A 26,757-nucleotide genomic window follows, 5' to 3' on the forward strand; every position below is an offset into this window, starting at 1 on the left:
CTGCAAAAGATGGAGGTAGGTGCTACTCCGCTTTATAGCACAATCATGTGGAATAGCGACATGGACTGTGTATGATATACGGAAAAATAAAGAAAAACTGTTGAAATTTTACAGCAACAGTGATTCTAACACAGAAATCTTTGCATGAGGCGAAATCGGCAAACCTCGATGCTGTCTTGTGCGAGTGGTTCCGGCAGCGACGGAATGATGGGGTACCAATTTCGGGACCGTTCCTGAGAGAAAAGGTGAAGCAGATTCATGCTGATTTAAAAATAGAGAAGCCGTGCAATTTCAGCAGTTGTGGGCTGAATAGATTTAAACAGAGACACAGTATACGTAATCTGAAAGCATGTGGGGAAAAACTTTCAGCAGATAAAGAAAGATGCTGCAGAGGAGTTTATTGATTAATTTTTCTGTGTTACTGGCAGAAGAAAATCTTAGACCAGAACAGGTTTTTAATATGGACAAGACTGGACGTTTTCGGTGATGTTTGCCAAGAAAGACATTTGTGACAATTAAAGAAAGTGCACCACCAGGGGTGAAAGATGCTAAAGAAAGAGTTACCATTTTACAAGTAGTATGCAGCTGGAACTTACAAATGTAAACCAGTGGTAGTAGGTAAGAGCACCAATCCCAGAGCTCTGAAAGGAGTAAAATCCTTACCTGTGATTTACAGGAGTAATAAAAATTCCTGGTTCACAAAACAACTTATGACTGAATGGTTCATGGAGCATTTCATTAAAGAGGCTAGAAGGCATTGTAACAGTGTGGGGTTACCATCAAATTGCAAGATTTTACTATTGTTAGACAACTGCTCTGCACATTCAGATGCAACTATTTTAACATGTTAAATGTCATGGCCATTTTTTTTGCCCCCAAAAATACTACGTCATTGATCTAACCAATGGACCAGGGCATAATACACAGTATTAAATGATACTATAAATCAGAGTTTCTGAAAAAAAAAAAAAAACTTTCAAGTGACCATTCTATTCCACTTTGTGATTATATATATATATATATATATATATATATATATATAAAATTCACAGTCAAAGACTGCATTTATTTGTGAGGAATTCTGTTTCCCAAACAACATTAGTAAATGCCTGGCATAATGTACGGCCATCTTTGTTTATTGAAACTGAGAGTGATGACCTGGATTTTTCTGGTTTTAGGGTCAGTGCAGCAAGGATTAAAGCAAGAGAATTGCTTTTATTTTCGAAAGAAAAAATAAATGAGGAGGCTTTGCAGGAAGAAGATATTGTTGAATGGATGATGTGTTCAGATGAGCCAAAGCTGGCATATCAGATGACTGATGATGAAATCATTGCTCTGTTTTGAACTCGCCACAGCAAGAAGACAATTCTGACAATGACACAGATAGTGAATTTGATAGAAGTGATAAAATATCTTTTATTGAAGGTCTGGAACTTTGTGAAAAATTCCTAAAATTTTTAGAACAACAAAGCTGTGTCACAGAGCAAGAGATTATGACTCTATATAATTTACCAAAAAAAAAAAAAAAAAAAAAAAAAAAACTTACTCTGGAGCACCCTAAAGTTTTAAACAAACCTCCATCAGAAAAATGTTTGAAACATGTAGAAAAAAATGAAATATTTTATGCTTTATTAATATCCCTTATTTTTATATCTATTGAATACATCCCTAATGCTTTTAAATATCCATGTAAGCACTAATGTAAATGAATACTAATATAATCAATTTCTATGTGTAATAATTAATATACATAATAAATTATTGTAATAGTGTATAATAATTTAATGAAATGCATCTAATACGCCTTATGTATTTTGCTTTTTTAGTCTGAATATTATGATTTATCTTTTCTGTCCTCAAATCCGCACAACCTTTGGGGAATTCTGGAATTCTACTGTACTACTTTCAAGGTCTTTCTCTTTAGCTGTAACTACAGAAATGAGACCACAGCGTCATATGTAGGATGCAAACACAGAATAACATTGTTCAGAATAATTTTGCTTAAATAACAAGAAATAGAATACCTGATGTTATTTAGTGACGGAAAAATTAATGAAAAATAACAGAAGAATCAAATTCTTTAAAGGGTAAACAGAATCTGGAACATTAATCATTAACAAGTGCAGAAACTATATGCAAAACTGCAAGCAAAAACCTATTGCCTGATGGAGACATTTTTTTTTTTTTTTTTTTTTTTAATATTTGTAAGAGAGGGTGAAATTAAAGTATGAATTTCCAATCAATCTGCCAACCTCATGAAAGTAAAAATCAGAAGATTCATAAGAATAATTCAGATGACTATGAAACAGAAAAAGTTTGAGAATAACATAAAAAATATCGGAAACATATAATTAGAAAAAGAAACTCTATTAAAGAAAATGGAAATTTTTATTATTATTACTAATTAAGTTATTTTAACATATTTAAAATATTACACATTTATTTTTAACATATTTAAAATAGCTTACTCTGCTTTTGGTAAAGAAATCAGAAAATTCAGCTTCATGACAGAAAGGAATAAAAACATGCAATTTCATAACATTTATTATCCTATTTGCATTTGACAGCTAAAATATTTTCAAGAATTTATTTTGTCATAGAGGAGTGGGAATAAGTCTCTCTCTCGTTTTTTAATGTTTGAAATGCCCTCACATCTCACATTGCTGTTTCAGAAAATTAGCAACCCTTCATGTTTAGGACTACCTAGGGTACACATCTTTCCTACAGAATTAATTTTATTTTTGGAGAAAAGATGTCAGTTATTAGAAAACATAACCCTACTATCTGTAGCTGTACTCCATGACTAGTAAAGTGAAATATCCATTAGAAAAAAAGTTGAAAATTAAAGGCTCTGATGGTTAAAACTAATGAGTACAGTTTTGAATGAAGAATAAAAATACAGTGAGGAGCATTTCAAGTGAAATCATTAGCAACAACAAAACAAAAACAACAATAACAACAAAACTGACAATAAAAATTGTAGTTATATTACTGTTTAGGGAAGGTGTGGAATTAGGAGAATCAAAAACGCTTGCTGAGAAAAGATTAGATTAAGCGTAGAATCAACTATAAAGCAATTCAAATATGAAATCCTTGTATAGAAATTTTATTAAAGAATTCAAACGGAAGAAAGTCAAGAAATTACAATATCAACCTGCAATTATCTTAGTCATCACTGAGTTTATCGTTCACAGAAAACGTCAAGTTTTGCGTTGTGTTTAATGCACAAGCAGCTACTTAAATACGAGGGTTGGAACTTTAATAGTGGCAACTATTTATTTACAAGGAATACAAAAGTGATTCATGTCACCATGTTTTACAGTCCTTCAATATAGTCGCAAGAATTGTGTACAACCCATTTCCAACAATGTGGAAGTCGCAAAATACCTGTAGCAGTGCCTGTTTTGTTGATAGTTTGAATGGACCGGTCTACTGTCGCAAGAATCTCAGGAACAGTTTGGAAGCCAGTGCCATGAAGTGGTTCCTTCATCTTAGAAATTAAGTCATAGTCACAAGGGCTTAGATCTGGAGAGTATGGTGGATGGTAAAGCACTTCCCAGCCCCATCGCTTGAACAAATCAGTCACAGCTTGCGCTGCATGCAGCCAAGCATTGTCATGCAAAATGAGAGGAGCGTTCTGCAGAAAGTGTCGCCGTTTTTTTCTCAAAGCTGGTCGGAGATTGTTCTCCAAAAATGAGCAGTAATACTGCGCAGTAACAGTCTACTGTGGGGGAACGGTATGCGTTAGGATGACACCATCACAGTCGAACACGAGAATCACCATAACTTTCACACTGCTGGGGTTCTGACGAAATTTTGAACGCCAGGTGACCCATGATGACGCCATTCGTTTGATTGGCGTTTCAGTTCTGGTTGGTACGATCGGGCCCAAGTCTCATCCAGCGTAATGATACAGCATAAAAAAGCATCTCCTTCGCCCTCATAGCGCTCCAGGTGGGTTCGGGCAGCATCGTATCGTAGCCATTTCTGCATTTCCGTCAACTGATGTGGAACCCATCGTGAAGCAATTTTTCTCATGGACAGGCATTCCTTCAGAATGTGCAGCACAGTCGTATGCGCTAATCCTGTTTGTCCGGCCAGCTGATGAATCGTTTGGCGGCAATCACTGTCCATTAGTGCGGTAACAGCTTGTACGTCTGCATCGCTGACACTCGGACGACCTGGCCGCAGCATGTCTGCCACGTTTTGGCGTCCTTCATTGAATGCTTTCACCCATCTTGCTATGGTTCTGTAAGGCAATGCAGATTCCCCTCAAGCCTCTTGAAGACCTTGATGACACTGTCGTGCTGTACGACCTCTGGCACATTCAATTTTTATCCAACATCGTTGTTCTTGCTTTGAAAATCCTGACAACACTTACTTTAGACCGCGAGCTAATACAAGGATCTGTTCTTCGCGTCACTCCGCATGCGCGTGACGTAGGCGGGATGAGTCCTTTTGCTGACAGGTAAGGTAGGTATGCAGTTTACATGTGGTATACGCGATATTCTTTGGTTTTGCTGTGTAGCGTTTTTTTAGCTGTGTTGCCACTATTAAAGTTCCAACCCTCATAGAAAATTACTTAATTCAGTGTTAATGAAAGGACGAATAGCAAAAGAAGATTTATTCTGTAATATTATTAGATTTTGAAAATATAACTATGCACTAGAAGCTGATGTTCAGAAGATGTATAGACAAATGTTTATTGAATCATCTCAATGAAACCTTCAGTTATGAAGTTTATCAATCAATTGATAGCCATGTGCAGACTTATCAAATGAAGATTCTAGCATATAAAAGAGCAAGTATACCATTTCTCGCCACAAGGGCCCTGAAGCAGTTAGCAACGGACGAAATGAGAGAATTTCCTTATGCCTCAAGAGCCATACTGAAGAACTATTACGTAGATGACATCACTTTAGGTAATAAGTTACAGGAAGCCAGGAACTTGCAGACACAGTTAATCTGAGTTCTAGAACGTGGTGGAATACACATACACAAATGGTATTTAAATAATACTGAATTATTGAAAAATAGAGAAAGTGCAACTCAGGATTATGGAAAGTGCCTCAGGTGAAAAAGATATTGGGAAAGTCATGGAGTACAGCTACAGATAGTTTTTAAGATACAAAGAACCTGACATTGAACTGAGAGTAACGAAAAGAAATGTCCTATCAACAATAGGTTCCATCTTTGATCTATAAGATTTAATTGGATGTCTTATGGCAGAGGTTAAAAAATTTTACACAAACTCAAAAGTAATTTGGAACATGCTCTCTTCCTAAAAATGACTCTGTAAAATGGAAGGCATTTCTGTCTAGTCAATGATTATCGCACTCCTAGCTTTGTTCAAATCAATGGAGTACAATTAAAAGAATAGGATTCTGTGATGCTCATCAGAAAGTCACGGTGCTGCAATTTATGTGAAATGTTTCTCACTTTCGAATGGTGTGGTGTATTTAATTATAGCAAAGTACACTAGGGCTATCTGCTTAAGGGAAGGGATGCCTTTGTGGGGGACTTTCTAAGGGAAACTGGCTCGTATACACGTTACACATGGGAAAATTTATGAAAACACCCATGCAGCCAGTCTATTCGCGGGATTCGAACCTTGGACCGAACTACCAGTGTTCAGTGACTTTACTGCTTGGCCGCTGGTGGGCTTCTCACCTTCAAATGAATGTTCATCAAGACTTCTTTGCGTCAAATCTCATGTTTCACTTTTTAAGTCAATTAGCATTCCTCATTTGGAACTTACAATTCTGTTGGTAAAACTAATGAAAATAGGCTGTTGAAATTATCCATAGACAAGGTTTATTATTTCACTGATTCTTTAACAGTGTTAGCACTTAGCATGGAATAAGAAGGCATCTTATAAACTAAAACTCAAGACATTTTTTGCTAATAGAGCACCTGTTATTCACAGCATGACTGTTATTCATCAGTGGTATCATGTTAGCACTCACAATAATCCAGCTGATCAGTTGGGTCTTAAATTTGGGACCTAAGGAACTTTTTCATAATGATTATGGTAGTAATCATTATGAAGATTACTACCATAATCATCTTCTTCATAATGATTATGGTAGAACTAAAAGTAAGTTAAAATTTTCATGTCCTTTTCTAGATAAAAATTCGCTTCTGAATGTAGGAGGCAGACTTAAAAATAGTTCTCTTAATTGCAATAAAAAATTTCCTTATGTAATGCTAAAAGATCATGTGCTTACTACATTAATTTTTGAATATTACCATGTTAAATATTTGTGTCTTGATGAGCAAGCTTTATTGCATCAAATTCACAGTAAATTTTGGGTTGTTAATGGTCGAGATATAGCTGGATGGTTGTACATGAACGTATAACATGTTTTAAGGTTAAACCAGTTGTATGAGAACACTTAAGGGAAATTTACCTGGAGAGAGTTAACAAAGGATTTGTATTAATACTTATGGACTTGATTTCTGATCCAAGTATAAAAATCAGAGAAAGTATAATTACACAAAAGTGTATGTTGCTCTATTCATATGATTAGCTACTAAAGTGAAAACATCAAATGTTTTATATATTCGATGTATTAATAAAATTTTTTAGTGCCTATCAAGGATAACAATGCTTACCTTAACATTACTGTGTTTTTATTGAATAGTATTGAAATGGAACTGTTTAAAAGGGCAAGTAAAATTGTAGCATAGTGAATTAATTATGTCCTTTATAATGTTTATATTATTTTATATGGTATTTCATGATTATTTTTTTATATTATTTCTGAACCGTTATCGGTAAAGTTTTGGGGTATATTAAGATCTTCTGTTAGTTTTAATAGCCGTAATAGTGGCTGCATAGCTTGCAAAAGTGCAATATATTCAGCTTCTGCTCAGGATAAAGAGACACATGTTTGTTTTCTTGAAAACCACGAAATACTAATGCTGCTTAATAAAGTTACACTTCCTGATGTGAATTTTATATCTTCAGTATCTTGTGCCCAATCATCATTTGAATAAACAGTACGATCAGATTCTTTACTTGACAAAATATGTAGAGATAGATGTTTTATTGAATTTAAATCTAATGATTCTTTGTACAGCATTCAATTACTTTAGATGAGGATTATTACATCTTCTGCTAAGTATGTGTGTTGAAGCTGCAATATGTGGTTTTGTGATAGATGATATATAAAAATGACTTCCAACAGCTTCACGAAATTTACCATTTGAAGGTACCGATTTTCTTTCTTTTGAAAGCTATAATAATTGTTTTCATTACTATACGAGTAGGTTTTGCTTCTACAAGTTTGCTACACAGTTGTTCCACTTTATTTTTCTGGGATAAAAGATAACTCCCGTCTTCCTTTCAATTAATTTTCATGTCTACAAAATATTTACTTTCACCAAGATGCATTATTTGATAGTGCTTCTTTAAATTCTTAATTACTTGGAGAATTAATCCTTCAACTTATTAGAATAACATCAGCATGCACAATTACATTAATTCTTTTATCAAGATCACCTTTCGTGAAACGCAATGGATCTGCTTTGTTTTGCTCAAACCCAATATTTTTAATGTATTTTTAATTTCTGCATTCTAGCACCTAGCTATTTGGGATGATAAATAGATCCTTCTGGTTGTCTCATGTACATATCTTCATTTAACTTGCCATGCAGAAATGCTGTTCTAACATCTAATTAATGAACATTTGCATTATTACATCTAATTGTAGTGTGTTCCACTACTGGTGAAAATGTTTTATCATAATTCACTGCCGTATTTTTGAGTAAATCCTTTGGCCTAATCTTGCTTTGTATTTCATCTTTTTAACAGCTTCACTGCATTTGGTTTTGAAGAACCATTTGCTGCCTACTGCATGTTTTCCTGGCAGTACATTTGTAAGTTTATAAATTTTGTCATGAAGAAATATTTTTACGTCATGAAGAAATTAGCAAATTACCAACCAAAATATTGCCAAGCTAAATCCATTAAACTAGCAATTAATCACCAAATATAACACTGAAAAAATAACAAAGTGATGAAATGCTCCAATATTTCTTCCCTCTCTCTGGGAAAAAATGGATTTTAAAAATCACATGGTGAAGAATGATAATCAAAAAGCTGACAACAGAGTAAACATTTGTCACTACACTACCTGACAGTAACCCCCAAATGTTATAAAAAAAAAGTGGCCCCATCCCCAAAATATCTGCAAGATTTCAGATTTTAACAATTGCCTAAAAGGTCTTTCTTAAAGTTTGATATGATTCATCAGTACATGATATCGATAAAGATGGCACAAATGGAATAGCAAAACATTTTATAGGATATGCATTTGGACTAATATGGGAGCACTATATATCTTCTGTAAATTTCAAAAGTTAAAAATATATTTGATTTTTTTATTAGATTATGCATTTAGACTAATATGGGAACACTAGATACCTTCTATAGATTTAAAAAGTGAAAAAAAGTATAGAGTGTAATTCTATAAAATTATTTGGTCTACCGGAAAGTTCTGTCCGTTTCTATAACAAACACTTTCGACATGTAAGCACATATTTAATTGGCGCATGTTCGACTCTCTATTTTTATCTCTTAATGTACACATACTGATGTAGCAAATTAACTAAAACAAAGTTGATTCACATTAGTGTGAAGCAATAGTGTACCCATGGCTACTGATAAAGTTCATTTATGCCACCGATTTTACATGAATTTCAACAAGAAATGCTAAAAAAGCATGTAGAAATATTTATTGAAAATGTTTGGTGAATGTACAGTTTCTGATAGGACATGCAGAAGATGGTTCGAAAAATTTGGAAGAGTTGATTTTGACCTTTCTGATAAGCCTCGTTCTGGCGACCAACTTTGATTGACGATGATGTTGTTAAGAGCATGTTGGAACACGATCCTTTTTCTAACAACATCAGAGATTGCAGAAAGGCTTAATTAAGCTCAGCAAACCATCTCCGACCACATTTGGAAGATAGAATTGGTGCGGAAATATTCAAGATGGGTACCACATTAAATCAGAAGAATTTGGATGATTGAGTCGTCATATGCACATCTTTGCTTGCTCGGAATAAAATCGAGCCCTTCTTGAACTGGATAATAATTGGGATGAAAAGTGGATTACCTATGTAAACATCGTAAGTAAAAGGGCATATTGTGAGCCCGAAAAACCTAGCCCTTCCACCACTAAACCAAATTTGACTCTGAATAAGAGAATGTTGTGTATATGGTGGGACATTCGAGGACCAATACATTATGAGCTTTGAAAACTGAACGAAAGACTTAATTGGGAGAAGTATTGTCAGCAACTGGATAATTTAAAGACAGCAGTCCAAGAAAAGAGGCCAACATTGCTCAATAGGAAGGACATTATACTGCATCATGATAATGCCAGGCCACATGCTGCTTTAGGGACTTGTCAAAAAATTGCAGAACAAGGCTGGGAAATTTTGTCGCATCCACCATATTCCCAACAGCACTCTCCAACTATCACTTGGTTTTGTCCTTACAAAATTTTTTGAAGGTAAAAAAATTCAATAATGAAGACGATATCAACAAGCACTCATTAAATTTTTTGCATCAAAAGATATAACATTTTTCAGAAATGGGATATGCAAATTGCCCTCACACTGGCAAGAAGTCATTAATAATAATGGCAATTATATTAGTAAACTGAATATTTAATGTTTTTAATTAGAGAATATCATGAACTAAATGCATTTTTATTAATTTAAATCAATCAGATTAAAAAGTAAAAAAGTAATATTCTTAAGAACTGCATCTACTGCTTTTAACCGTGGTTAAATAGTTTAGTTTGTTAATTTATAAAAGAAACAGCTTAGATAAGAAAGAATAATATTTTACATTTTCCCTTCTGTTTCAAGACTAATAGCCCTTTTGGGCTAAAAACAGATTTGGCAACAAATTGCCATGATAGAATGATTTTTAGCATCTTTATAAAAATAAAACAAAACTGGTTTAAACAAAAGAGAAAGAAAAGAATCTTAAAGCATAAAACTTTTATACCACAGAGGTATATATACAGAGGTTTATACACATAAAAAAGTATAAAACATTTGTAAAAGTTGGTACATATGCAGCTATAACCTAAAATGAATGATTTCTAAACTGCTTTTATTTTGAACAAAGTTTCATGGTCCTTGATATGAAATTTTAAGACTTGCTTTGTTTGTCTATATTAAACAACACTAGCAAAGAATACTTTATATACTCTACGAGTTCATATCTGGAATGGTCTGTCAGGACCTAATCAGGAGTATTATTAAGACAAGAAAAAAATGGTAGAAGTTAAAGTATGTAAAATATGCATAGTAACTAAATATATAAAAGTATAAAATAACTACTAAATTCTTGTAACTGCTTGGGAAAATGTAAATTTTCTTAATCATTCAGTCAAAAGTATAAAATGCAGTGGAACAAATACCAGGTGCAAAGAAAAAAGAATTAAGCCAAGTCATCTTTAGCTTGGCAGTATGGGATAAGAGAGAAAGTAAACCGAGGAAAATTTTATAATACAGATTACCATTAAAATTATATTCCTTGTGTGTGCATAGAAGGTACATCTCTTAACATATTAATTATAAAACTTTCACTTACTTATTTTCCAAAGTAAACTGTATCATAAATGGTCTCCTGTTGAGACCAGTAGAACATGAACTGAAACAAGTCAACTTGTACGTATAAGTATTAATATCCTCTTTCCCTGAAATAAAAATTAAATTTAGTACTAACATGATTTTAAAATTATGTAAAATTCAACTTTAGCTAAGTAATAGTAGACAAATTAGAATTAAAACAATGAACTAAAACTGAATAAGTTTAATGAATGCAGAAAACTTCAAGATGTCAGGATTTTTATTTTATAAGATAGCTATAAGATAGCTAGATAGCTATATTTTTAACCCCTTGACGAACCGTGGTCACGCCCTGAAACCACCAATTTCTGAATTCCCCCTCCCGCTTCTTTCCAAAATTTTTGAGTGAAAACCAATAGATTACTTATCTTTTACCTCTAATTAACAAAAAAAAAATGACTGCAGAAACATTCATTTTATTAGGTCTTAATACTTCAAAATGGATGCCTTTTAAAGTTCATATTTAATAAGACAATAAAAAGTATAGCAATAATTAAACTGCATATATAAACAACCTGTGTATATTTATGGCATTTACTTTGTGGTTCCAGGGCACGACCACTGAGTCACTAGAGCATTGTGTCCCTATGATCTAGAACTGTGGTTCTCAACCTTATAACTAAGGCATACCATCTAACGAAACACTGAAAAACTTTAGTATGACCACTACGTTTTACAACGATCATTTTTCAATTGAGATATTTAGAATATATATAGATTGCCATTTGCACAACTTATTGGCTGTTTGTATTAAATATGCACACATAAAAAACATTACTTTAAAAATCGGTTACCATTTTAATTATCAAAATTAAAGTTATAATATTTTAATTCTAAAATTTAGGATGAAATTTGGGCCTGTTTAAGAGAGATCAATTTCTGTATGTCTGGACTTATTTCACTTAGGATTTCACTGTAAATTAGCATCCACTTTTAATTTTGTTCTGCATTTAGTTTTCAAATATAACATGGTATAAAAAATCATTGTTTACAGAAAAAGGTTGTGCAAAAAGGCAATAAAAATTAATAGCTTTATTTGAAATGCCTTTAAACTGTTTTTTCGGTTCAGCCAAAAATTAATAAGTGTGTTTCTTTTTGAAATTTTCAGTTAGAGTTCGATCACAGGAAATTTTTACCACTTGTTCTTTTTCTTCACAAAAAAAAGATTTCAGATACATTTGAACAAAATAGATTTTTAATCTTATTTTCTCTTCATGATCATGAGAAAAATATATGCAGAAATTATTTATCAATGAAAAACAATGATTTTTAATGTTGGATGCTAATTCTTCATTTATTTTCACCTTATTTTCGGTTAGAAAACTTTCTAAAAATGGTAAAAAGCTTAAAATATTATTATCCAATTCTTTGATTATTAGCTCAGGTTTTTTAATATTGCATTTATTTCATCTCTACTGTTAAGCAAATTAACACTTTTCCCTTGCAATCCCAAATTTAATTCATTTAACTCCAAAAATATCAGCTAAATATGCTTAAATGCGCCAAACCATAATTCACTAAATAAACATTTTTGCAGTTCAAATTTTTGAATCACATAGGGAAATTTGACTTTCTGATCGAAGTTCTAAAAGATGATTTAAAACTTTTCCTCTGGATAACCACCTTACTTCAAAATATAACAAAAGCATTTTATGTTCACTGCCCATCTGATGTTTACCTGTTAAAATCTGAGCTCATCACTGCATACGGCAATGCACTTACTCTAAGGAACATCATTCTCAGATATAAAATTATCAATTACTTTGAAAATTTCATTTGCAGTTGCTCCATCATGAAAAGATTCACAATATAATGCTCTTCAGCAATTCGTTTATCTTCTTCAAAATGAACGCAATCAAATAATTGAACAAAGTACTTTCATCCAACTGCAATGCAAAATACTCACTATGTTTAATTTTTCGAATAAGTGTCTTGTGAAATTTGCCATTTCATGAATATGTCGACTTACAGTATCATTTGATAACGGAATTTTATTAAGTTCATTAGCCGCTTTTTCTTTGAATAATGTTAAAACAATATCTTTAACTGCTGGTAATATACGGTTTTCTGCAACAATGTCAGCCTGCCCAGTCTTGGCAATTCTTAGGCTTACTAGGAAACTAGCTTCCAAAGCTTTCTCACTTGAAGTAACAAAATCTTTTATTACTTGCTTACTATTTTTGAACTCTGATAATTTTGTCTTAAAATATACTTCAGGTTTATCCTTTAAACTGGCATGCTTAGATTCAAGATGTTTTTTATGAAATGACGGTTTCATACTTTGATTGGATAACTGTTCACCACAAAAAACACAATGAGGTTGAAGGTCCATTTCATCTCCATTCCAAGTAAACCATTTGATAAGTAATTTTATTATATTTTCTATAAACAATTTTTCTTTTCTTTTCAGAATTCTTAGTGCTAGTAGATTGTCCTCGATCCATTCATTATCTGTGAATCTTCACTTTTCTGCTTAGTCAATCCTAGCCATTTTTTCATTTTGAAAATTTAAGTTTGTTTTATTAATTTTTTCACAAATACTTAAATGCATACTACATTATAGCTTTAAAAAATGATAATATTCTCAAATTGCATAGAAAAGTAAGGAATACAAAGCAACGAGAAGACAAAATAACTTCTGTTAGAGACAGTAAATCGAAGTAAAAGAATGATTCTAATTGAAAATGGAGCAATATGAGCTCGGAGATGGTGGTATAACTGCTATAAAGAAAAGTATAAAGAAAACAAAGAGTAGTCCAACAATTTTTAAAATTTTTGTCAAAGCTAAGATAAAATTAAAAGGGTTCAAAACTACAAAATACAGATGCATGTACGTGTGTGTATAAAAAAACAATACATTGTGGAAGATTCTCAGCTTTGTTAAAGGAAATTACACTTGTTACCAATTAGTGAAAGATACAGTACTTGACTTCTGTAACTATAAGTTGAAAAAAAGGATTTCTTCACAAAAAGATTTTTTGTACTATTTATTTCAAACACCCTTACTATGATAAAATCAAAATTAATCAGATTAAAAAAAAAGTATCAATATCTTTTACCAACTCAGCACGTCCAGGGTCCCCCTTGCTTCAAATTCGTTAAAACACTCAGAAGTATGATTGCCAACCATGAAATTTTAGCTTAAAACAGCTGAGAATGTCAAATTTTCAATATCACCACTTTAACTGGATTATGAACAATGATGAGACGATTACAGAAGCAATGAATACTCTTAAAATTGATAACACTCACTGCTACGACTTTGAAAATCTTTACACCACTTTGCCTCAAGAGAAGAATGGAGACTTTTCCTAAGAAGTGTCTTATTTAACATTTATCTACAATTTGATAAAAATAATTCTTAAGCAAGTGCAAGGTATACCTATGGAGCCAACTGTTCTACAGCAGGCTGTACATGATTCCTTTTCACGCAAGAATATAAATTTCAGCAGTCACTAGATCTAAAACAGCGAAAATGACATAGTCTACCTTGATATTCATGTTTTAAATTACAAAATTTTGAAAATGTATGATAAGCACAGAAAGTTCACGTTTCACACTCTTAAACTCACAAACTAGACTTCTAACATTTGAAAAGAGTCATTATTAATACAATTAATTCCCAACTTCCTACAATAAAAAGAATCTGTAATTACACTGGCCTTCTCCAAGAAGAAATTGAGTACTTTATTAACATCTTGCAGGAAAATCACATTCCCAAGAAAGTAATTATGCATTCTTTAAACCCGCAAGAGAAGTAAATAGTAGATGACTAGAACAGGTGATCTAATGTAAAAATGTAATATAAATTCTTTTTACTCTTTGAATTTGGCTTTTAAGATCAGAGTATTTTTATTAAATAAAATTATGATTCACTGGTCAACTCATCCTGTTAATAATTTTATGGGCCTTTTTCAAATTTCCCTAAGATACTCTGGAGCCTGACTGCGTGAAATATGATGACTTTTACTAACAATTATTTCCATTTCACCTGACTTTTGGCCAGTTTAAGCTACTACTTTGAAATTTCTTCATTTTGTTCTGTTTAGTTCGCTAAAAGAACTAACAGCTTAAAAATGATGCCATCTTGAACTAGTTGTCTCTGACTACGACCCCCATCGCCCCCCCCCATTTTTCCAAAAGCCTCCATTAGATAGCGACAAGATCATGAAGACTTGCTTTTTGTTTTGGAAGTTCTGCAGTAAGGTGAAACTGACTCTTTCCAATTGCTGATAGTCCCTCTTTAAGATTCTTTTGAATTTTCGCACCTTTTCACGTGCAAATTTTGTACAGTTTAATTCTAGCAAGAGCCTGTGTTGACCACAAGGCATGTTTGTAGAGAAATTAGGTATTTTGGAAGCAGGTAAAAAGAAAAATGAGCAATGCTCTCACTGGGAATCGAACCAAGAAGGCAGGAGAAATACCCTATATACTCCCCCTTTTAAAGAGCGACTGGAGGGAACCCAATCGCAATATCCTGGGTGTAGAGAATTATCTTCCAGTTCCTTTTAAGTTTGGGCACCACTGTAGAGACATTAGGTATTTTTGGAAGCAGGCAAGATGAAAAATTAGCAATGCCCTCGCCAGGAATTGAACCACAGACCTCTGGAATACGCGGCCAGTGTGGAGACCACTACACCACGAAGGTGGGAGAAATACCTTATATGTTTTCTCCTTTAACTTTATTTCTACATCTTTTTACATTCTGAGCAAAAAGCTCCTCCTTTTTATATAAACAGGTCTTTACTTGGCAGGTTTTTTTCCTTAGAAAAAAGTTTTAATTCTATGCAACCAGGACACCCTTAATTTTATTTTTACAAAGGATTTTAAAGTTTAATTTTCATATCTGAGAAGTGATTGAATATTTTAATTCTTTACTTTTATTTGTTCATAAGTCTTACTAGGCCACAGAGTTTTTGGATTTACTTTTAATTATGTTTCATTTTTAGGTTTTATTGTAGTAATTTGTATATATTTTTTAACTTTGAATGCTTTAGGACAGGCAAGCATGTTGGAAAAAGGGGTAAATCTAGTGAGACTTTTGTTAGTTTAAATTTGTAAGGAAATTTGAATTTGATTAATACTGTTTGAAATCTGAATGGATTTGTCAGGCAAAATATGTTTGCATGATCTTAGTTAATCAACAAGGTTGGAGGTGTCAAGCACTTTTTCCTTGACGAGTTCTGTTTGAAGCTTTGAATAGAAAAGACTAACAAAATAATTTTTTGTGCACATTTTTCAATTTTTCTGTACTTTGGATAGGTTTTTAAAATATTTTAAAATTTACTTTATCACTCATATTAGAGAGTGTCTCAGGAATTTGATAGGAAATTACAAATGTTTTTAATAACTTTTACTAAGTTTCAAACTTCCTTTCTTCTTTAAATTCCTTTTTTTATTTTTTTTTTATTTTTTTTATATAACTATATACATGGAATGAAACTGTGGTCGAGGACACGACATGAATGATTTGATTGTGAATGCGGCACAAACTTGCATTAAAATTTTCGGTGAAACAGGACTTTTCCCATGACTCACTGTGAACATAGCCTAACAAACTTGTCTAGATTTCTTCATAATTAGAACTGGCCGAAGAATGTAATGACAGAACAAATTTGGAGGCATTGAAACATGAACACTGAGACATAGATGTGTAGAAATACTAATTGCATAGATATTTGATGTTTAGAACGTCCATTTATTTTCAAGAAGAAGCAGCCGAGCCGGATTAAATTCCTTTTTTATTTGAATTCTCATTTTGTGGCCACAATTCACTTGGCACTCTACTCGTGCCTATTAAAGAACATCTCCAATTTCGATATTATTGCCATAAAAGCGAATATAGCAGCACACACGATTGCAGAAAGGCTTCTGGCCAAGAGGAAAGCACAAGCAAAAGTGACACATCAGTTCATAGAAAGAAGGGAGGGAGTCAAAAGTTTTAGTTTTAGTTTACAATTTGGTGATTGGTCAAGAGGCATCTGCATTAAGGGTTACGTAAGATTGCATGATTAATTTGAATGAGGCAGTTTAGACTTACAACGCTATTTTTAGGACAGATAGATGAAGTTCCTGAATGAAAAATAAAAGAGGTTATAGGGAATTAAATTTAGAAGTTTGCTTTCATATTTCTTATCTTACACATATATATCATATAAAAAATTCTGATTACAGTGTATTATCCATATCATATTTTAGCATTAATTTTGAATTTAATTCAATATTAAATGTCCCAGATTTAGTACTGAGTAGGTAAACATGACATCAGTATGTTGAGTAGCTATAATAATATGATACTGGATGGTGCAAATAGGTATCTTCGTTTAGATTTGTTCCTGCATCCTAATTTAATAGAAAAAAATATTTTTTAAAAAAGTTTTTAATTTTTAAGTGATAATTATTATAATATATTTTCCTTCTTTGTATTAAACTTTTTTATAGAATGTTCCAACTTTTTATTAGACATTATTGAATTATTCAATTAACATATTTTATACCTAAACCATATCAGCCTCATTCATGGCAATAACATGGTACTTAAATTTTTTATTTGAAGCAATTTAACTATTTACATTTTTTTTATGTTAAAATTGATAAGTTCTAAAATACTGCATGCATAAAGCCCAACGATACTTTAATAATAACACTTTTTCAATCAATATATATTTTAATGCATTTTTGTTAAAAATTTATTTGCATATACAGCGCAATATGGGTAATCCACACACTGCCAGATCAAAGGCTGACTGAATTATGTTACACCTTTCCAAGTTTTATTTACATTTTCCTCTTTCTGTTTTTTTTTTTTTTTTTTTTTTTTTTTTTGTGCATAAAATTTGTACTGTTAGGACTGAGGATTATTCAGAAAGCAAGCTCCCAAATATTTTTTGGAAGCTTTTTGGGAGATATATTTAAATCAGAATTTTTTGTAAATTTCTCTACCCGAAGATGGAGCTAACTTACTTATGCAGTATTGTAACTTTAGTACCTAAAGAATGTGACATAACAGAAAAGTTTCTACGGATGAGTAAATCTTACACTCAAGATGTTTAAGGCTATAGAAGATCCCGTTGACTGAAATTTGTTCCACAATAGGCTTTTTGAATGCAAGGAATATACAACCATGTGAAATCCATAAGTGAGGTGCAATGAAGATACAAAATTCTTGCAAACAGGCTTTTCATGATCACCAATTTTTCATTAGTGTTTCCTGAATTCGCAAACCAATCTACATGAAACTCTTTATTGAATGCTTGGGTTACCGAAAAGTTCGAGCAAGGTGTAAGCAAAAATGCTTATACAGAGGGGCATGAAAGGTAAAAATTTTGCCACTGCTTTGACCTTCCTCAGCATTATCTCATGTCACGGCATCATCGAAGCAAGAATCAATTGAACGGAAATGCCTCGCCAACTTAGTAAACATTCAAATGTACCTGGTAGAAGTTCACATTTAAAAATCTGCACAGAAAAGGTGTGATACTGATGGATTTCACATCTGGAGACAAAACTGTCAATGCTTCTGCTTTCGATGTAACACTGAAAAATCTATGATGTGCCATTCAAAATAAGGGATGTGGTTTGCTTGGTGATGGTGTCATTTTATGGCACAACAATGCCAGGCCACATCCCGTTTATTTGACTGAAGATCTTATCAAGTCCTTCAGCTGGCAATAAATGAATCATCTGGAACATAGTCTCGACCAAGTGCCAAGTGACTTTCACCCATTCTTTCACTTGAAGCAGTTCTTGAGTGACCGGTGTTCCAAAGATGTTGAAGAGGTAAAAGATGCCTTAATATCCTAGCTAACCTCATAAGCGACCACTTTCTATGACGCTGACATACAAAATCTCATTTTTAATACAATACAATAAATGCCTTAAGTTGCTGGACGACAATTTAAAAAAGTAATGTTTCTAAATCGTTATTAAATATTAATATTGTCTATATCTGTCTCCTTTTATATAGAAACTAAGCTTTTTCAAACAACCTTGATAATTAATGAAATCACATTTTAGGAATGACTTAAGGAGACATACAAACATACATTCAAGTGCTTTCGTTTAAGAGGAAACATTTGTTGGTATTTGCATGTATTGGCATTTAAAGTATTTATTGAAGGGAAAATGTATCGGTATTTACATCAAAATCTGTATCTCTGTTTTCAGATCAATTTTGTTCATTTTGCTAAAAATATCAACCACACGTGTTAGTTAACCGCTTCCCTTTCAAAATTTTTTGAAAAAAATTGCAAAAAGTATAGATTCGAGATTTGCTTTCATTGTTGTTTTTCTTTACTTTGTTTTTGTTGGAAGGTGTTGCGAATACATCTAATTTGCTCTTCAGGTGCATGAGGCTTGGATGTGCTTTTCTGAATTTTGAATGAAATTAATGTGGAATAATAGTAACATTTTGTTTTGCTCATTTCTAAAACCCAAAATACCTTTGCACTGAAGATGCAGCTGTTTAGTTTGCTCCCAAACTTTTGAACATGGGGAGTTTTAGTCCTTTGCTTACTCTAAGGCATACAAAGTAATAGTGTTTAATACTAATCATATGAGGAAAGGTAAAGAGGAGATATATATATAGTAATGAAATGCAAAGTAAAGACATAACTAAACATCTGCACAATGACCATGCAAATTGAAATCAGAACAACTAACCATCTAATTCTTTGTATGGAACAATGACACTACATTGTCCTGTCACAGAATTCTTTTCATACGCAGCTTCCTTTTCCATACATTGAAGTACATGCTCATATGCTGGGTTGCCTAAAAAAAATAAATATAATTACTTTTTCTGTCATTTCTTTTATTACAATACAATATTTACTTGAATATTTCTCTCCCTCACACATTTTTCTTTCTAGTTTTTTAGCACATAATTTACAAACTTCTGATTTAGGGTAGCAGTAGTGAATGTATGATTAGGAATATTTCGTGCATTAGAAAGAATATTGTTGAAATCGATAAGTCCCTTGAAATACATAATATAATAATATTAGCGTTTTTTATGTTTGCTTTCTAATGTGCTGTGTTTATCATTTAAGCTGTCTCTTCAGAAACAACATGCACCCATATTTAAAATTTTATTAATTGAAAAGAACTTATTATTTAATACAAACATTTGATTAATTCTTCCAATAGACTAAATAAAGAGATAACAAAAATCAAAGCTAGCACAGTGTCAGATTACAGAAATATAAAAATTAGTCTACATTTTCAGTCAGGCTGTACTACAACAAAATATCCTTAATGCCTTCATATTATGTTAATAAGAAGTTTTTGCTCTCATTAAACATATGAATAATCAACAATTTTTTAAGTAGATCAAAATTCTTCTTCTACTTCAGAACTAAAGCAACAATGACCACAATAGCAACTCCACTACATCTTGCTAAATATGAATAACAGTTACATAGTCTTTGATACCATGGTAGTCTAGTAGCACTGGTTGACTGCCGAAAGCACCGAATTAGAATCCAAGGGTCAAAGAACTGAACACGAAGTACTTTGATTGTGGCCACTTTAGCTTAAAACACAGTTTTGTGATATCATTTTTCATCATCACAACAAATAAGAAATGAAGATTTCTCACACAGAGGGAGGGGAGGGGAAAAAAAAGAAAACGACAGAAATTTAATAGCCATTCAGGGTCTATTAAGACAATATAAAACTTGAATTTATGTGAGTAGGCCTCATTGTATTAAAATGCAAAGTTTTGTGATATCATTTTTCATCATCACAACAAATAAGAAATGAAAATTTCTTACACAAGGGGGGGGGGAAGAAATAGTCATTCAGGCCATGTAAAACTTAAACTTATGTGAGTAGGCCTCATTATGTTAACTAGATATTCTAATGCTGAATACATATTAGGAGTATATAAAACACTTATTATGTAAGTTGAAAAAAAAAAAAAAAAAAAAAGGAATTGCAGCTCCTCAGTATCACTTTACTTTCCTAACTTTGAAAAGAAGTATTATATGACACTGACAAATATAGAGGGTGTTCAGACATTTTTAGAAAGATTCCAAGTCCATTTAATAAATGATTAAAATGCATGAGTATTTCTTTAAATGTTTGATTCCACAGTTTTTTCCCCCCTCTCTGGCCATGTCTGTGTGGTTTTCACAATATTACACAACAATAAAATGAAAACATGAACATTTTAAAACTCATATTATTTCTAAAGCTTAAGTTTCTAAGATTTCAAAAACTAAAACCATTGCTTGATTGAACAGGTAGAATGGAATGAAGCTGCAGTGGCAGCGCCAAACAGGCGATACAAACTCAAAAACTCTAGAGAAAACCGCCAATTGGGCAAACAGAAAACAAAGACAGTAAACCTGTTTGCCAACCCTATGGACTGAAGGGGAGAGACAAGAGTTTTATCTATGTTACTTCTCTTTATTAAATCTCATTCTTAATGGTATATGCCTCTCTCAGTTATGACTGCTGCTTTTCTAAGTAATGTTATCTATACTTTTGTAGGCACGTGTTACTCATGCGAACCTCAAAGCCTAGCATGAAACGAAGCCCCCAAGCTTACTAACTCTGATTCTCAGCACTCATTACTCAGTGCTTGAAATGGTCTAATTGCTACTACTACTTAATAATAGCATCCTTTTTATCTTTGTTGCATTCACAGCTCATACTTGTGGCAAAAGAATCCTTCCTCCAGTGGTTAAAGACTTCAGGATAGAAAGAAAACCCATGTCTGATAAATTAAAAAACAGGGAGGGTAAGCAATGTTATAGAGGGTGTTTACACAATTTGGTACTTTTCCGTTTCATCGGCACAAATCTCGCCAAGCAGAATTTATTACCGACAACAAACAGTATGCACATAGCATATTTTATCAAATGTTAGTTTAAAGAATTTTTTACTTTTAAGGCATAAAATTTTAATATCGTTTAAGATTTTGTAAAAAGCCAATGAATAAAGACAATAAATTTGTAAAAAGGCATTAATTTAAGAATTCACGATTCTTTCATGTTTCAACATCCTGATTCGACGGTTCATATCACATGAACCCATCACGTAAACTACACTACAAAAATCTAATTCTCTCAGTAATTATCTACACTAATTTGAAGTTAAATCTCAATTTGGAATACAAGTTTAAATGTAAGAATTATTTCATTTCGTACGAATAGCTTACTCAGAAATTATGTAAAACCTCAGTGCTTTACTTTGCTAACGCATTCTTATTAGAATTGATAAATTTAAACCTTGACTTTGTTTTTTCTATATTTTTGCCTTTGGGTGAGAGGTGTAATTGCATCCTAATTGACTTAATTACCGCGAATGGCCCTTAGGGCATAAAATTGAACTATCTGATAAAAATTCTATGTAATTGTATGCCAGTATTGAAAGAAACAATCTGAGAAGAAATGGCTGCGACTTGTTTTGAAAATGAGGCGTTAAAGGCTACCAGCGAGGATATTCCGTTTGGCATCGGTTGTACCATTATTGGTGACTATTGCTTGCGCCGGCAAAACAATAAAGTAACCACAATTTTTAGAATGATTTTGAGCCTATTTAATTAATGTTTAAAATGTAAAACAATTTTTTTTTTAAATATTGAATCTGATAGCTTTTTTTCAGACCTATAAGTCTGCTTTATGATTTTTATGATAGATTAGCTTTTCATAGTTAAATCATTGTTAACAATGATTTCCAGGGGTATAGATTTCTATTTTTATTCCAAAAGTTTTCAAAGTCCATCAATCGGAGTGGGTTTGCACTTAAAAAGATCTCTTTTCAAGAGACCAAAGGCACAATAGTCCATAGACGAAACATCATGGGACTTCTTATGAATAGGTTGAAAAAGTAAATAAGCAATACCTATATCAGACTTCATTTTTTCAAGAAATGCAGTGATTCTTTTCAAGTTATGGCCTATTGCTCTGTGTTGATAAGTTTCATCTTTGAAATTCCTTTGGACAAATAAATGGCCTTTTTTTTCTGTAAACATCAACTTTCTTTTGATAGTATGATGAGTTGCTATTAACAATTTTTTGTCGCTCTTCTTACTTTTAATTTCTCACGGTTAGAGAATCCTGTGACAATAATAAACTCCTTGCTGAAACTTGCCTTGCATTTACAGAACCAAATTTTTTCTCTTCTTTTTCAATAATAAAAAGATTTTTTTTTTTTTTTTTTTTTTTGTTTTTTGTTGCAGCCATTTAGGTAAATCCATGCTTTATGAAGGTCACAATGCATTTCCATTACTTCCTACTAAGTAGTTTTCATACAAGGTTCTACTGACTGTTCTGCACCGAGCCACATGCTTCAGCAAAAGCAACTGAGCATTATGTTTTTTAGTTTCTTTAAGTTGTAAATCTTGGTTTATTATTTTGTTTATTGTAACTAGAGATGTATTTAAAGACTTAAGTGGTGATGGATTTTTCTCTTGTTACCAATGATTTAACTATAGAAGATAGATAGAAATAGATGCACCTTTTTCAGGTATTCGTTTCTGCAAAATTAAATAAACAAACTTAGTGATTATGACTTAAATTATTCTGTTAAAAGCTTGCTAAATATAAAACTGAATATTAAGATGATGATCTGACTATAACATTATAAGTTTTAATAACATTTCTAAATGGGAGCAAGAATTTTAGAATTAACTTTTTACACTAGAGAATAAAGAAAGACCAACAAACAATGTATATTTAGTACAGTTGAAACAGCAGTAAAAGTAAAATTCCAAAGATTCTTACAGCAAATTTTTTCATATGATTTCCTGAAAAACATATTAGGAAACAATTGGAGGTTTGGTTATTTAACTGTGGCAAAGCACTCAAGGGCTCTGCTTTGTTGGAAAAGAGTTTTAGTCAAATTATTTAACACTATAACAGTTTACAAATTGTCTTCAAAAAATACATTAAAGCATTGATTAAAAGACTTTTAAAAAGTAATATATATTTTTTAATTACTAATTCTAAAATATTCTTGCCCATTTGTACCTGACATTTTTCCTTATAACATTCTGTGTTAATGGTATGGACATATTTCAGATACCAACAAATACGTACTTCCTTAAAGATAACAATCAAATATTACTAAATGTATATATATAAGCATGTTTCATAATTAGTCAAATATGCTAGCTGAATGACCTCTTCTTGGTCGAAGTTTACTTTATTTTATGATTTTATGCTTTGATTTTAGACAATTTAATCTTATTTTGCAACAGACACATAACCTACTTAATTATTGTTATGTGCATAATGGATTGAATATATTGCTATTGTTAAATTGCATGATTGTTATTTCATAATGGGTTCATTATGGATTGAATGCACACAGAACAGATAAAAGCTTGATGACACTAATTTTCCCAAAAAAATTTGAACTGTTTCATATTTTAACAGTCACCTAAAAGGGTTTCTTAAGTTTTTTTTTTTTTTTTTTATGCTCCTGCTGAGCTCACAGTCTACCAGTCTGCTCTTGCAGTTATTTGCACTTTTTTTTGTTTTTTTAAGCTTTATTATTAAGCATCTTTTTTTTTTTCTCAACTTTCACTAGACAAACAGTTCCAACAACAAAATCACTAATTAAATTATTTTTATTAAAAAACTAGCTGCTCACATGGCCAGCCACCTAAAGTAGCTATTGTAAAAATGAAAAAATAATAATGATTTTTTTCATATTTAAAATAATAATGATTATTGATTATTTGTGAATAAAATAATAATGAGTCCAAGTGTAATTTCACAAAAATACTGAATATTTCTAATTACACATCTTATTTTAATGCATGTTTTTTTAATTTAAACATACTAAAAAGCAGAAAAAAAAAATATTCTTAAGAACTGTACTGCATTTAAATTGTTTAGTTTATTACTCAACTAGAAAGCCCTGCGGTCATACGAAATGACCGCTGTTCTAGATATTATAAATTGTAATTAAAATGATTTGTGCAAAGGTGTCTGCTAATTCAAACTGAAATACTCAGGGCAGGCGGCGAGGACGTCCCTTTGCTTACTGCCCTACGGGGTTCCCCCTTCACTTGCTTAATTGTTTAAAGTAGAGTGCAATGAAGGAAACCACTGGCAGTACATTTCTTAAGAGCCACTGCCAGCTCAATAAATAAAGGTGGTTTAAATAATAAAATGTTAATTTACATGTCAAAGATCTCTTTGTACACAACATTTTTTGTAAAGATCTTTCCATCATTTTTAAGCTTGCCTTGCAGAGGACCATCCATTATTTTTTATTTTACATCTGTTCTTCACGAACTCTTTAACAGGAAACATAAAGTTGACAGTGTCCAAATGCAAGCTCAAGTAAAAAAATGCCAACACGCTTAAGCGTTTGGCCCTGAGACTTACGGATGGTCATAGCAAAAGCAAGTTTTACAGGAAATTGTCTATGTCTCAATTGAAACGGCAACCCTGTTTGAGACTTCTTACTTAGAAACTCCAAGTATCCCATCATTTATATTAGAAATAGGAACAAATTATAACCCATAAACCCAATGAAAAGATAACCATTCATGTCAGTGAACTGCAAAAAATATTCCACCAAAATGCTAATTCACACTTAAAACAAAATTCACACTTAAACTTAAAATCGCATACAAACAGACAGAAATTTTCAGATGATTAAAATTAAGGAACTTTAATTTAAAAGGAAACAAAATTAAGAACTTTTAAGGACCAAAAATTGATTCCAAAAAACCTAAGGACTCGACTCTTAAATATGAACCCTGAGATACAGTAACAGTTACACAGGGATTGGACCAAAATGTTGCCAAATGGTCACAGGTAAAAATCAACACCTGCAACTCCAACACACAGGTAATGATTCTACCTTGGCTGTCACATTCGTCAGATCTTTCTTTAATTCAATTAGTTTGGTCTTGATGTCACATACACTGGCATGACAAAGACCAACACTTGAATTCTAACTTTGGAAATAAGTTACAACTGCTTACATTGGAGTATCCCGAAATGAGCATATCCTGTCAGTGCAGCATTCCTGAAATTTTAATTAGTTATTCTTTATATTATAAGGAATCTATAAAATAAATTTAAATGTGTTATATTTTCCTTGTTTGGTATATTATAATTTTAATGTTCTGCAGAGTTATTCTTGCCTTCGTAACTTCACTGTTTAATTTTTTCATATAACGAGCTACGACTTATGTTCGCTTATGTTAGCATTTAACAGATTGGAAATGACTCAGGAAAGCTATTCGTCATTGTTTTTGATGTAAAAGCAATGAAACTTATAAAATATGTTTTGCTGAGCAAACATAATGTATACAGGATGATCCAAGATTAACAGAAAAGAAAAAAATTAATTAAAAAAAAAAATCTAGATTAAAGGTCAAAATGAAGCGCTTGTACATTAAATTTCAAGATTCTGCCATTTCAAATGCCTAAATTCTAAATTTTAGATAACAAACTCTCATATTCATAATGAACAATTTTAGTAAAAATTTGTATTTTATCTTCACTTACTTCTTTGATTGTTCAATTTGTAATTGAACAATCAAATTTTTGATAGAAACTGAATCTTAGCGACATCTAGATGAATCCATTTTTGAGAGCTAGAAACAATTGATTCCATGTACAATGAATTATTTTCTGTCCTTATTACCCTTGTATACTTTATCCAAACATAGCATGATACACTTTACATCTGTAACTTTTGTTGATATGTAAATTTTTCATTTCATGAATCTGCTTATTGAGTTGTAAGCTAAGCATGCATTCTTCTCTTTAAACCAAAACATACCAAAAAAATACAAGTAACATTGCTTTTGCAATGCCTGGTACGATGAAAACAATTTCATTTCAGTTGATTGCTGTGTGTCAACAACTTATTCCACTTACAACAACAAATGTGACATGGTATTTCCATTACAAAATTATATTCTAAAATACTAAGCTATATCTCATATTCATAAAAGTAAAATAAGTTATGTTACCTGTGGTTAGTTTTGCTAATACAGCATGCATACATATTTCTTGTTGGCAATAAACTTTTTCAGAATTAGTAAAGCATAAAGCAATTCATACATATTAGATAATGTTAGAATTTAATTAACATGTTAATCATAAAACAGCTATTACTATAATCTTT

At 31.9% G+C, this 26,757-nt stretch overlaps 1 protein-coding gene across 1 annotated transcript in view; it reads right to left on the reverse strand.

Annotated features, from left to right (window-relative positions):
• The window catches only part of LOC118184104 (cellular tumor antigen p53-like), a 93,598-nt gene that overhangs the window by 15,123 nt on the left and 51,718 nt on the right, over positions 1-26,757 (reverse strand). Inside the window, exons 8-9 of the mRNA XM_035353752.2 lie at positions 19,315-19,425; positions 10,616-10,721 (exon numbers count right to left, since the gene is read on the reverse strand). Of these exons, the coding sequence (XP_035209643.1) occupies positions 10,616-10,721; positions 19,315-19,425 (217 nt within the window). The remainder of the gene's footprint in view (positions 1-10,615; positions 10,722-19,314; positions 19,426-26,757) is intronic.

This window comes from Stegodyphus dumicola, chromosome 4 (genome assembly GCF_044657685.1).
Source record: "Stegodyphus dumicola isolate Sdum_Otavi_A_Nest chromosome 4, ASM4465768v1".
In the NCBI taxonomy this organism is placed as follows: domain Eukaryota; kingdom Metazoa; phylum Arthropoda; class Arachnida; order Araneae; family Eresidae; genus Stegodyphus; species Stegodyphus dumicola.